General features: G+C 50.1%; 1 protein-coding gene across 1 annotated transcript; it reads left to right on the forward strand.

Moving 5' to 3' along the window:
* The first annotated feature begins 2,298 nt into the window (after positions 1-2,298).
* Paox (polyamine oxidase) lies at positions 2,299-10,617 on the forward strand. The gene is made up of 7 exons (XM_051145563.1): positions 2,299-2,513; positions 2,952-3,438; positions 3,963-4,162; positions 5,536-5,788; positions 8,500-8,612; positions 9,016-9,173; positions 10,298-10,617. Exons 1-7 carry the CDS (start codon positions 2,357-2,359, stop codon positions 10,439-10,441), a joined length of 1,512 nt encoding a protein of 503 aa, XP_051001520.1. The 5' UTR covers positions 2,299-2,356; the 3' UTR covers positions 10,442-10,617.
* The last annotated feature ends 2,872 nt before the right edge of the window (positions 10,618-13,489 follow it).

A 13,489-nucleotide genomic window follows, 5' to 3' on the forward strand; every position in this document is an offset into this window, starting at 1 on the left:
AGAACACTGCTCTTTTGTAGGTCATCACTGTTGCAGCATTGTTCATGAGCATGGGGGGGGGTGGGAGTGGGGCGTGGGGGGGTGGGGGGTGCAGGATGGGGGGGGGCACGCTCTGTCCAGAAGACGGCATCTCATAGCACTCCCCTCAATCCTCTGGTTGTTACATTTTTCTTTTTTAATTAAAAAAATTATTAGTTTTTAGTTGGTATGTGTGTACCATGTATGTATGCACGGGTGCCCATAGAGGCTAGAAGGGAAGTTGGATTCCAGGTGCTTGTGAATCACTTGATGTGGGTGCTGCGCTGGGAACTGAACTCCAGTCCTCTGGGATAGAGCAACACGTGGTCTCTCCCACCCCATGCCTCTTACACGCTTTTCCTTCCCTCTCCTTGATGTTCCCTGAGCCTTGGGGGTGGGGGTGGGGAGGCTGATACAGATCCTCCATTTAATGCTGTGCACTGGATTAGTTGTGAGTCTCTGTGTAACTGCTGCCCACTGCAGAAGCAGCATCTTTGGCCCAGGCCGACTGAGAGCAGCATTTAAGCAGTCCGACAACACGATCAATTAGCAAAACATCAGTAGGCACACTGCAACCCAACTCCATGGCCTAAGACCTCCTAAGCTTTAGACCTGGTTTACTGTAACATGCATGAATTCCCTCATTTGGAGCAGGTCTCAAGTCTAATGCAAAAGCAGTTTGTTATCGTCATAACTTTTTTTTTGTTTGTTTGTTTGTATGTTTTTTGTTTTTTGAGACAGGGTTTCTCTGTGTAGTCCTGGCTGATCTGGACTCGCTTTGTAGGCCAGGCTGGCCTCGAACTTATAGCAATCCGCCTGCCTCTGCCTCCATAAATGCTGGGATTAAAGGCGTGCGCCACCACCGCCTGGCAATTGTCATAACCTTTATGCTACGCTCTTCCCTGGCGGGTCACTATTGTAGCTGGTGGGAATCGACAGTGAGCAAATGGGACAATGACTTTTCTCCCACAGCACCCTGCATGGTGACTTTTGACACTAATGAAAACTAGCCAGCAGGAGGAGGGAAGTTTTCATGTCAGTTTCAACTTGATTTTCTATGTCCGGTGAAACCAAGTTGTTAGCGTAAGTTCTAAGACCGGGTAGAGGAAAATGGTGGGTATTAAAAGCTGGCATTTTGACTGAAGCAGGCCTGGCAGTGTTCTTTGTGTCTAGGTCTTTTTTTTTTTTTTTTTTGGTATAGATGTAGGGATGTCTTTGGTATCTTTTCTTTTTCTTTTTTCTTTTTGGGGGGGGGTGCTCCAGACAGGGTTTCTCTGGGTAGCCTTGGCTGTCCTGGACTCACTTTGTACACCAGGCTGGCCTCGAACTCAGCGATCCGCCTGCCTCTGCCTCCCGAGTGCTGGGATTAAAGGCGTGCGCCACCACTGCCCAGCTGGTATCTTTTCTTTGGAGGTCAAGTGTCAGCTCCCAACTCCCAGGTCCCTGTTAAACACACTAACTTTGCAAAGTAACAAGAGTGATGTTTAAATAGCTGAGGGGAGGGCACATGCCTCCTGCTCTTCAGTAGACACACTCTCCAGACTGGGATCCATGCCCAGGATCATGTTTCCCATCCTTGCCAAAGCCATGGCCCCCTCCCCATAGCATACAACCAGCGCATTTTATACCACTTCCACTAGCTCTGAGGGAGGGGTGGGGATCGAGTGTGTGCAGCAAGAGCATTTTTGTCCCTCAGTCTGCAAGGGCTGCTCTAACAGCCCTTGGCCAAGCAGTGTTCTCAGCTTCCAGGGTCCTTGTCTTCATTCTTTGGGTCCGCACGGGGATCCAGGACTGAACTTATCTCGTAAGCAGGTTCTACTGTGAGTCGATACTCCCGTAGGAGACGAAAGCTTTGGCGTACTCTCTGCTTATAGGAGCCAGCAAGGATATCTCCCAAGAAAGATGCCTCCAGAAGACCACTTACCTCTGTGGGAATCCTAGCTCACACGGCCAAGTAGCAGCCAAAGCCACACCCCGCTTAAGGCGACACTGTGGGCAGGCCCAAACAGGAAGGGCGCGGCTCAGGGCGCCTGGAGCTTGAGCGCATCCAGGAACTGCGAGCCTACTTGGAGGGCACAGTGCAGCCAAGGGACATACACCTCCCACTTCTTCGGCCCAGTTCGCACTGTTCTTCAAGGCAGCCCCGACTTGACTGCTTTCCGCTTCGCTCCTCGGACTCCCCTTAGGCCCCGCCCCTCGTCCCATCTCCAGTCCCCACGCACACTCACTTGCTCCTTTCCCACGTAGCACCACCTTTTCCCCCGCCTCTGGCCCCGCCCCGCCCACTTACGCCCGGGCGGCCTAGGGCCACCGGTCTCTGGAGGACCCAGAACAAGCCATGGCGTCCGGCGGGCCGAGGGTGCTGGTAGTGGGCGGCGGGATCGCGGGGCTGGGCGCTGCGCAGAGGCTCTGCCGCCACCCGGCTGCTCCACACCTGCGGGTCCTGGAGGCCACCGCCCGCGCCGGGGGCCGCATCCGCTCGGAACGCTGCTTCGGTAACCGCCCCTTGGTCGACCCCAGACCTTATCGGGTTCTAACTGAGCCAAGATACTTTATGGGCTCCCCGAGTAAAGGAGCATACACCCGCGTTCACTGGGCCCGGAAAGTCAACTGCCCAAAGTTAGGAGAGGACTCTTCGGGGAAAGGCAACCTAGGGCCCAGCCGTTGCCTTCCTCAGCTCTGGGGCTGCCTCTCGGTTCATCTTAAGTGTCCCCCAGAGCCTGTACAGGCCTAATTGCCCATCCTCAGGCGTTCCCTCAGCCTGCTCTGACCAAGTCTTGCCTTTGGGAACCACTTGACCCTGAGGGACAGGTCCTGGTATTCAAGAAGACCATGTGACTCTCAAGATGTTCTTAAGAGTATGCTTGGGGAAGGGTGGGGCTGATTTTTCTGGGAGAGGGGGCTTCCAGGTGGCATTTCCTGTACCCTCCTAGGTGGTGTAGTGGAGCTGGGTGCACACTGGATCCATGGGCCCTCCCAGGGCAATCCTGTCTTCCAGCTGGCTGCGGAGATCGGGCTCCTGGGGGAGAAAGAATTATCAGAGGAAAACCAGCTGATGGAGACAGCAGGGCACGTGGTCCTGCCCTCCATGAGCTGTACCAGCTCTGGAAAAAGTGTGAGCCTGGAGCTGGTGATGGAGATGGCCAGCCTGTTTTATGGACTCATAGACCGGACCCGAGAGTTTCTGAATGCACCTGAGACCCCAGTGGCCAGCGTTGGAGAGTTCCTCAAGACGGAGCTAAGTCAGCAGGTGGCTGACTGGACTGAGGACGAGGGCACCAAGAAGCTCAAGCTGGCTATCCTGAACACCTTCTTCAACGTAGAGTGTTGTGTGAGCGGCACCCACAGCATGGACCTGGTGGCTCTTGCGCCGTTCGGGGAGTATACAGTGTTGCCGGGGCTGGATTGCACCTTGGCTGGGTATGGGCCACAGCCCTGCCAGCTCCTGTTTAAGCGAAAATGTTTCTGGGAAATTGACAAGGAAATGTCTTGAATGCGCATTTCTTCTGATGTTCTGGGGCTTCTCCTGTGCCAGGTGTTACGCAAGGGGCGCCAGGTGCAGAGGAGCCAGGCAGGTTCTTCCCCTGTGCCAGGCAGGGTTGTGCATGCTGCCAGGGACAAAGACACTAGGTAGGACTATCCTGTCCCTGCGTCCTCCTTCCTCCCCAATTCCCCCCAAACCCCCCTCCTCCAGTCCCCAGGAGACAGACATCTGTGACTCAGGCAGGTGCATAGACCCTGGCTGGTGTAGTGGGGAGCTCTGGTTCTCAGGTGACCTGTCAGCTGTGTGCTAATTGACTCACTTGACCCTCATTAGCCAGGAGGTAGATGTTAATGAATGGGTTTGCTTCTCATTCTGGCTCTGAGTGATGCTTCCCTCAAGGCTTGGTGGCATCTTCAATGGAGGGCCTGGCTCACTACACATCAACTTCTGTCTCTCCTAGTGGCTACCAAGGACTTACCAACCACATACTGGCGTCCTTGCCCGAGGATTCGATGGTTTTTGACAAGCCGGTGAAGACCATTCACTGGAATGGGTCCTTCCAGGAAGCTGCTTTCTCAGGGGAGACCTTCCCCGTGTTGGTGGAGTGTGAAGATGGTACCCGTCTGCCTGCCCATCATGTCATCGTCACAGTGCCCTTAGGTAGAACTCTCCTTTTTCTGATCAGGTTTCCCATCTATGTCCCTATCCCAGGTGTCACAGGCCTCTGGTTTTTCCCGTCCTTTGGCTCTGGGTGTTTGCTGAGCTGTAATGTTCATGTTTTCATTCTAAGGATTTTTCAGGTGGGTGAAAAGTACTCTGTGTTTTTTTGTTTTAAATTAACTATTTAATTTATTCACTTTACATCATTCTGTCATATTTTATAGCAGTTGTCACCCTCCTGCCTTGGCCTCCTGTGTGCTGGAGTCACCATACTGCCATGCCTGGCTAATATTTTCTTATATAGAGATGTTGTTATAAATACTGGTGGAAGTTTGGTAGTCCTCACTTCCTGTTTCACATGGTGTTGACCTGCAAATTTCAAAGTGCTTTTGCAGCTGCATCTTCGTAGACGGCAGGGGTGGTTTGTTCCTCAAGATCTAGAATGGACTCTGCCTCTCCACCCTTGCCCCCGGTGTATGGGGAAATTGTCCCTGTCATGTGCCTGGTTATGGCCTTGCAGACTTCCTCTTGTGCTGATTTTTTTTCCCCTTCCTCTTTTAAGCTTTAATTTTTATTTTGAGACAGGGTCTCACCCTGTAGCTCTGCATGGCTTGGAACTCGCTGGTGTCGAACTCAGAGATGCGGCTGCTTATGCCTCCCAAGTGCTGGGACTGAGGGCCTGCCTTGTCCTTCCTTTCTTACAGGCTTCAGGAAAACGTTCTCTTCTCTGGTTTGACTTTGTTGTTTGTCTGACTGTGGGCTATTCCCCCCTTCCCCCGCACCCCCAATTTAAACTCATCTAAGTGTATTCAGTGACAAGAGTGTTGACATGTGTGAGACCCTGGGTTCAATTTCTAGCCCAGTAAAAGGCAAAACAAGCCTTCTGGTAAATTCTGTGTGGTGACGATCACGGACTGACCCTGAGTAGTATGACTGGCAGTTAGAGATAGAAGGTCAGGAGTGAGCTGTCCCTACAGAGTCCCACTTAACTGTCCCTCTGTGACCAGGGAGGTTGTAGTATTCCTCCAGTATGGTAGCAGGACCCGGAGTCCTGATGGCCAGGCCCAGCCTCTGGAATTTGTTCTCAGGTACCTGAATGAATGTATGGATCTATGAGCCGTTAGAAGCCCTCTGTATAATCAGGACGGATTCCTGTTGATGTAGATTCTAGTTAAAACCTAACCTATTTATTTATTTATTTTGTTTATAAGCAGGGCCTCACCCACGTGGCTCTTGCTGTCCTGGACTCACTATGTAGACCAGGCTGGCTTTGAACTCACAGAGATCCATGCCTGTCTCTGTCTCCCGACTGCTAGGATTAAAGACATGCACCACAAGACCTGTCTTAAACTTCATACAATTCTGAATTGCAGGTTTTCTCAAAGAACATCAAGAGACCTTCTTTGAGCCACCACTGCCTGCCAAAAAGGCAGAAGCCATCAGAAAACTCGGCTTTGGTACCAACAACAAAATCTTCTTGGAGTTCGAGGAGCCCTTCTGGGAGCCCGGCTGCCAGTTCATCCAGGTGGTATGGGAGGACTCATCACCGCTACAGGACACAGCCCTCTCGCTGCAGGACACCTGGTTCAAGAAGCTCATTGGCTTTTTGGTCCTGCCTCCTTTCGAGTATGTATGAATTCAGGGGCTCCGGGGACACAGTTCGCCTGCTCGCCACTCTTAGTCTGTTGGAGGACCCCGCTGTGCGTGGTTCACTGTCAGGTGTTTCTGAGCATTTAATTGGAGGAGGGGCATCACTCCTGGTGTATTGGTTACAGATATCCTCTGTCTGGCTCCCTGAGAGACAAATGGAGGCCAGGAATGTACTCTTGGACTCCAGGAATGTCACATATACACACACACATATACATATATACACACACATATACATATATATATGTTCCATAATTGAAGTATGAATCTGTTTGTACCTGGAGAAATAGTACTTAAGTTGGAACGAAATAGCCTTCTACATAACGGACGCAGAGACTCACAGTTGGCCAGGCCTAATGATACACTCCTGGAATCCTAACACTAGGGAAGCTGAGGGAGGAAGAACATGAGTGTGAATATAGTGAGACCCTATCTAGAAAAGACAGACAGACAGACAGACAGACAAGACCCACAGATGAAGGGCTCAACTTATGGCTCAGCCATCCTATGTAGCAGTGTACTTTTTCCAGGTACTAACTCAGGAAGTAGCACCATGCATAGTCTAGGATGGGGTCTCCGTTTAGAGACCCGGCAGGAGAGGGCCCTGTTCTTAGCCTAAAACACTAGGATGATTGCAGGGCAGCTGCACAGCTCACAGCTGCAGAGCAGCCGTCCACCTGGGAGGGAGGGAGTTATTTTCACCCAGGTGCAACTGACTTTCAAGGAGTATGGAAACAGACATGGCTACAGCTGTCTGTTCCTCAATAGAGACTTAGGTTCTGTGTCCCACTAGCATTGGAAAACTACACTTTCTGAAAAATTACATGAATATTATTTCCTTTTTTTCCGTGTGTGTGTAAGTGTGTAAGATTTGTTACCTTGTGTGGATGTTTTCTCTGCACCACATGCATGCAGAGCTTGAGGCCAACAAGGGACATGGGCATCAGATCCTCTGGAATTGGAGTCAGAGATGGTTGTTAGCCACCATTGCCAGTTCTGGGAATTGAAGCCTGGTTATCTGGAAGAGAAGCCAGTGCTCCTTTACCACAGAGTTTTCTCTTCTGCTTCATTACTTGCTTTTTCTAACTCATATCTGTATAAAGATCAATATAAATGAATGCAGACGAAGCTGGGACTCCTGTGTCTTCTATTAGGCCAGATATCAATGAGAATTGTAGATGAGCAAAATTCTGCCGTGTGTGTGTGTGTGTGTGTGTGTGTGTGTGTGTGTGTGTGTGTGTTGGAGACAGGGTTTCTCTGTGTAGCCCTTTGGCTGCCCTGGAATCACTTTGTAGACTAGGTTGGCCTCAAACAGAGATCTACCTGCCTCTGCTTCCTAAGTACTGGGACCACAGGCATGCACCACCATTGAGAAAATATGCCTGTCCCCTTCCATCTCTGCATATGTATGTGTATGTGTGTGTTTACTGACTGTTTGGAGGCCAGAGGTTGACATCACGGGTCTTCCTCTATCATTCTCCACCCTGTTTTTTTGAGACAAGGTCTCTCACTGAACCTGTAGCTCATTCATTTACTCCACAATTTGAGTCATTCAGAAAAATGTTGGTTCATGCAGTTATGTCAAAAGTTAAATTTATCGGGGCTGGAGAGATGGCTCAGTGGTTAAGAGCAGTGTCTGCTCTTCCAAAGGTCCTGAGTTCAATTCCCAGCAACAACATGGTGGCTCACAACCATCTATAATGTGATCTGATGCCCTCTTCTGGCATGCAGGCGTACATGCAGGCAGAGCACTGTATGCATAATAATAAATAAATCATTAAATTTGTCAGTATCACCCCGGATGTAGGAAAGCTTCAGTAGCGTGAAGCTGCTACACTGTTGGTAACATACACAATTTTGCTGAAATTCTGGTTTTTGCTTGAGAGCTTAAATTTCGTTGCTATCAATACCTTCTTGCTATCATGGTTGGATGGGTAAATACAGGGAACTTGCCAGAGACTCTGGTTCAGTTGGCCCATGACTCACAGACAGCCCACCAAAAATCTTTTTTTGATTGTTTTGTTTTTGTTTTTTTGAGACAGGGTTTCTCTGCGTAACCTTGGCTGTCCTGGGCTCACAGAGATCCACCTGCCTCTGCATCCTTGAGTGCTAGGATTACAGGTATGTGCCATCACACCTGGCTTTTTCAAAAGATCATTTAATAAAATATGTGTGAGAGCTCTATGCGCATGCACACCTGCAGGCCAGAAGAGGGCATCAGATCCCAGTATAGATGGTTGTGAGCCACCGCGTGGTTCCTGGGAATTGAACTCAGGACCCTCTGGAAGAGAAGACAGTGCTCTTAACCGCTGAGCCATCTCTCCAGACTCCCCAAATCTTTTATACTTCTTCCCATTCACACAGACATAGATGGCCAAAATTGAATAAAATCAATAGCTTTGACTATTTCATTAAGGGTGAAATCCGCACCCTTCCCCCAGCCCAGGGGTGGTGAAGAACATGAACCCTATGGTACGGTGTGTCGATACCTCCACTCTCTGAGGCTCAGTTTACCTCTTCTGCTCCTGCACACTTGGCACAACTGATGCAGCACGTGTTGCCTTACCCAGACACTTTGAAAGCTGAAAGCCTGGGAGAGCTCCAGGAGACTGTTCTGGGTGGGGGTCGCGCTGGCCTCGCGTGGGCCAGGGCTAGCAGACCCATCTCTCATCTTTCTCTGTATGCAGGTCTTCACATGTGCTGTGTGGGTTCATTGCTGGGCTCGAGTCAGAGTTTATGGAGACTCTGTCGGATGAGGAAGTGCTTCTGTCTCTAACCCAAGTGCTCCGGAGAGTGACAGGTACCCCCCAGTCATATGTTCTTACTAGCCAATCACTAAAGAGGAAGTAACCTCGGAGCAGAGAAGAGTGCGTTGTGCTCTGCACATCTCCTGACAGCCTTCCTCCCGGGCAGTTGGCTCCTCACGCCTTGCAGATACTTCCTAGTCTTATTTTAGAAAACCTTCCACCCAAAGTAAATGTCGCCGTCCCTAGTCAGGTGCTTTCAGGTAAGGAAACTGAGGCTCAGAAGGGTGTGGTGTGCCATTACAGGAGGCATCTCACGGTGCTGCTCAGTGGCTCCAGCTCTCCCTGTGTCCTGCTGGCAGAGCAGCTGAGCCAGGGTCCCTCTTAGGAGAACAGGCACTGGCTTGGTTTTCTTTCAGGTTAGTGAGAATTCTGAGCTAATGTTCCTTTGTGCTTCAGGAAATCCACAACTGCCAGTGGCCAAGAGTGTGCTGAGGTCTCGTTGGCACAGCGCTCCATATACCCGAGGCTCCTACAGCTATGTGGCCGTGGGCAGCACGGGCGAAGACTTAGATGTGATGGCTCAGCCCCTCCCTGCTGATGGAACTGGCGCCCAGGTTTGTGGCCTGCCTTGTGGTGGGGGCACCGGGGATCCTGCTTCGAAGCAAGGCCTAAAGGTGACTTGGTGTGAGTGTGGGTGGGCAGGGATCTCAAAGACACAGAGCCGCTTTCTTTTTGGAAGTAAGAGTAACTTAAAGTCAAATGTGCTGACATACACTCATAATCTCAGCACTCAGGAGGCGGGAGAGGACTGTTTCAAGTCCATAGTCAGCCTGGTCTATAGACCAAGTTACCAGACAACCAAGGTTAGTAAGACTATGTCTCAACAAACTCAAACCCACCTAAAAAACTTAAAAGGTGTTATATGTGTCAGAATTACACATACCCATGGCTTAAGGAATTTTACAATGCTGGCTACAGCAATAAAATGAAACAAAAATAGTGGTAGGAACACCTGCCTTTTCCCTCACACTATGCTTCCAGCTGTTTTATTTCTTTTTCTTTTGTGTTGAGGATGAAGCCATGAGCATGCCAGGCAAGCGCTCTACCATTTCTTGATACACCCCCGCCCCCCCCCCCCAGCTCTCTTCATTCAATTCTAATATTAAAAGCACATTTAAGTGGGCGTAGGTGGCCCGTGCTTCTGCAATCCCAGTTAGAAAGCTCACTACATAGTCTAGGCCAGCCTGGTACACAAAGCGAGATTCGGGCCAGCCAGAGGCACAGAGTGAGACTGTTTGAAAACATTTAAATTATAGAAACCATCAAAGCAGGTAGAGCAGTGGGCACCCCCCGACCCCCGACCCCCAATCAGGCTCTACCCACTGCTCTTATTGAGTCTACACAGATATTTTAGTGCGTATCTCTAAGACACTCAGTAGCACCTGGTGTACCCTTCAGGCCCTGTCAGCTTGCCTATAGTTTGTAGGCGGTGTTCTCACCATTGCATGGCATATTAGGTTTAGCCACCCTCTCTCATGGTAGTTCAGCAGCTCTTCTGAGCATGGTTTCGAGCCGTGTCATCTGAGCGTAATCTTAGTGTTCACACCTGCATGGGACGGGCGGTGATAGTTTCTGCCCATTCGTAAATGCGAGTGCACGGGAAGGGGCTCTGTGTTCCGTGCATCTCTCCACAGCTGTCCCACTCGCATCCTTGTTGTAATTTGGCATCTTTCTGCAGCTCCAGGTACTCTTTGCTGGGGAAGCCACACATCGGACGTTTTATTCCACCACGCACGGGGCTCTCCTGTCTGGCCGGAGGGAAGCTGATCGCCTCATTGGTCTGTGGGACTCACAGGTGCAGCGGTCCCGGCCCAGGCTGTGAGTGCCTGCTGCTCGACTCTACCACGCGGGATGACCAAGCCCCTCTGTCTGTGTCTGTTCCGTACGTGATTTTCAGTTTGGCTTGAAGCTTTGGGATCTTGCTGGGAGCTTTAATTTTGGGAACGTGGTCTCGTTTCTCCTCTCTGTTGTTGGAATGTGACTCGGTCTGATCATGGATGCCCCACCGTGTTGTTGTGCACATAAAGCAGCTAACAGTGTCTGTGTCTGGAGTCCTCCTTATGATGCATCCAGTGTTCATCCTGCTACCACCCAGGTTCAGGTCCCGTCTCCTCCCTGTCTATCCCTAGTTCATGGCTTTCCCCTCTGGGTTCTTTGGGCGAGTGGTTGGTGGTTGCCCATTGTCCTGTTTTTGAAGGGGTTCTTGGGGTTCCCGATGCTATTGTCCGGGGCCACAGTATGCCTAATGAATCGTCCTTTGATCACTGAAGGATTTATGTCAGGTACCCCAGACTGGCGTGATGGATGATCACATAGAACTGAGGAGACTGGGGGCGGGAGTGGGTGGGCAAGGAGACCTGGCTTGGGGTTTTTGGCAGGTGAAGAAAAAAAAAAGGCTTAAAGATTACTGGGGAGCAGGATGCCCAAATCCAGGGAGAGTATTGGGGAATGAGAGAATATGGAGGAAGGGTGCTGGGGAGCCAGGTGTGTTGGGGAATGAGGCAATGTTGGGTAGGTCTCTTGGATATTTAGCAGTCTGGTCTCACTGCATCCTCACAGCGGCTCCAGAGGACAGGTCTATTCTGCTTACAGAGGAGCCAGAACATGTAGCCTTGCTAACGTCCCTGGGTTGCAGCTGCCACAAGAGTCTACACATCCCTGCATGGCTGAGGCTGGAGCAGTTGGTGCAGCCACGGGATGGTGCTCAGAGGGAGCTAGAGGGACTTGCAGAGTCCCCTGTCCCACTATTGCACAACATGGTACTGTCGCTAGCCTCAGGCTCTGGAAGGGCTTAGGGCAACCCCTCCCGCTTGTATCAATTAGGCGTACACTTCCAAAACAGCTCTAGGCTTGCCTGTTGACTCACAGTCCAGTCCAATCCTCTCTGCTCGTCTCCTTGTCCTTCAGGGCTTAAAGGTTTGCTCTCCGTGCATCCCTCCAGTCTGTCACGAAGCATGTGGTGTCATCAAGAACATGTACTGCTTTATGTCACCAGGCTCCCCTGCGCCGCCACCATGGGAGAAAGCCAAACCCCGGCAGGTTTTTATTGTAGTCTGTAGCCTGAGGACTATGAAAGAATACAGATCTTGCTGGGTGTGGTGGCGCACACCTTTAATCCCAGCACTCGGGAGGCAGAGGCAGGGGGATCGCTGTGAGTTCGAGGCCAGCCTGATCTACAACGTGAGTCTAGGACAGCCAAGGCTCCACAGAGAAACCCTGTCTCAAAAAACCAAAAAAAAAAAAAAAAAAAAAAAAAAAAAAAAAAAAAAAAAGGAATATAGATCTCTCAAGGGCAAACATCTTTGTTGTTGACACTCGGGGAGGCATTTCAGTTTTCAGAGATGGAGAGATGGACCCACGTGACCTCAGGGAGGGAAGGCAGGAGATCTGAGTTGTTAAGGATGGGGATGGGGCTCCTCCATGGTGCAGAATTGGTCTGACACACCTAGGACTTTAAACTTAAAATATGGGCACATACCGCAACCTCCCCCCCCCCCTCATTTCCCTTTTGAGACATCATCTCATTCTGTAGCCTAGGCTGCTTTGAACTTTCTATTTTGCCTCAATGTCACAAGTGCTGGAGTTAAAGTGTGTGTGTGTGTGTGTGTGTGTGTGTGTGTGTGTGTGTGTGTGTGTAACTGGCGATCAAACCCAGGCTCCCTTCATTTGAGGTGGCAGTTATGACATTGAATTGCATGTCAGCTCTTTTAGTTTTGAGATGGGGTCGCTTAGAGTGGCTTGCCAGCTTCTCCCACCCTTAGCTGGTGTCACAGGCCTCTTCCACCAGGAGCAGCTGCATTTACATTTAGTCTTACAATTATGAAGAACACTTTAGTTTCATTGTATTAATGGGATTGTACTTAGAACAGTTACATTGAAATATGTCACAGTTGAAAAGAAAGGCCCAAGAACTGATAGGGGAACAACTAAATTTCATTACATTGGTTCCCCCCCCCCGCCTCCTCAAGACAGAGTTTCTCCTGTAGTCCTGGCTATTCTGGACTCACTTTATAGGCCAGGCTGTCCTTAAACACAAAGAGATTCCCCCTGCCTTTGCCTCCCAAGTGCTGGGATTAAAGGCATGTGCTACCAAGCCTGGTTTCATTACATTGATTTTATGAGGGAAAAATAGGACTTTATTTTTTCAGATAGTGTCTCATGTAGCCCAGGCTGACCTTGAACTCCTGACCTTCTTTCCTCCATCTCTCATCTACTAGAATCACTGCTGTATGCTATCACACCTGGCTGAGACTTTCTGTTTGTTTGAGACAAGGTTTCTCTGTGCAGCCTTGGCTGTCCTGGAACCCAGAGATCCACCGGCCTCTGCCTCCCAGAGTGCTGGAATTAAAGGTGTGCACTACCACCGCCCAGCGAGATTTCTCATTTAAGATTTTCTTTTCAGTTTTTGTAGAGCAGGCTACAAAGTAACATATTGTCTCAAAAGGGAAAGAATGTGCCTAGATTTGAAGTTTAAATTTCCAGGCTTCTCAGGCCAATTCTGCACCATGGAGGAGCCAGCCACATCTCCACCAGCAGCATTGGAGATGGCCTCTGGCCTCTCCACAAATATCTAGAATTTTTGGGCATGCTGGGCAAGCTGTTACCCTCCACGCTGTATCCTCAAACCTGAAATATTTGGGATGTAGTGAGGAGTCCCCAGACTGGGCCTGGAGATGGCTTGGAGGTTCAGGACTGAAGTTTGGTTCCCAACACACAGTCAGGGAACTCAGAAGCACCCGTAATTCAGGTCCCGAGGATCCACTGTCATCTGGTCTTGGGGAGTATCCACATACACATGCCATGCACAGATACTTCAAACAAAAATACAAATAAATAAAGTTGTGTCTTAAATTATGTCTTCTTGCTGGGC

This window comes from Acomys russatus, chromosome 5 (assembly GCF_903995435.1).
Source record: "Acomys russatus chromosome 5, mAcoRus1.1, whole genome shotgun sequence".
In the NCBI taxonomy this organism is placed as follows: Eukaryota; Metazoa; Chordata; class Mammalia; order Rodentia; family Muridae; genus Acomys; species Acomys russatus.

Bases quoted from the DNA above. Each gene is read 5' to 3' on its own strand.
- Paox (XM_051145563.1), top strand. From the start codon at position 2,357: ATGGCGTCCGGCGGGCCGAGGGTGCTGGTAGTGGGCGGCGGGATCGCG. The intron at 2,514-2,951 runs GTAACCGCCCCT...GTACCCTCCTAG, and splicing joins CCGCTCGGAACGCTGCTTCG to GTGGTGTAGTGGAGCTGGGT. The intron at 9,174-10,297 runs GTTTGTGGCCTG...ATCTTTCTGCAG, and splicing joins CTGATGGAACTGGCGCCCAG to CTCCAGGTACTCTTTGCTGG.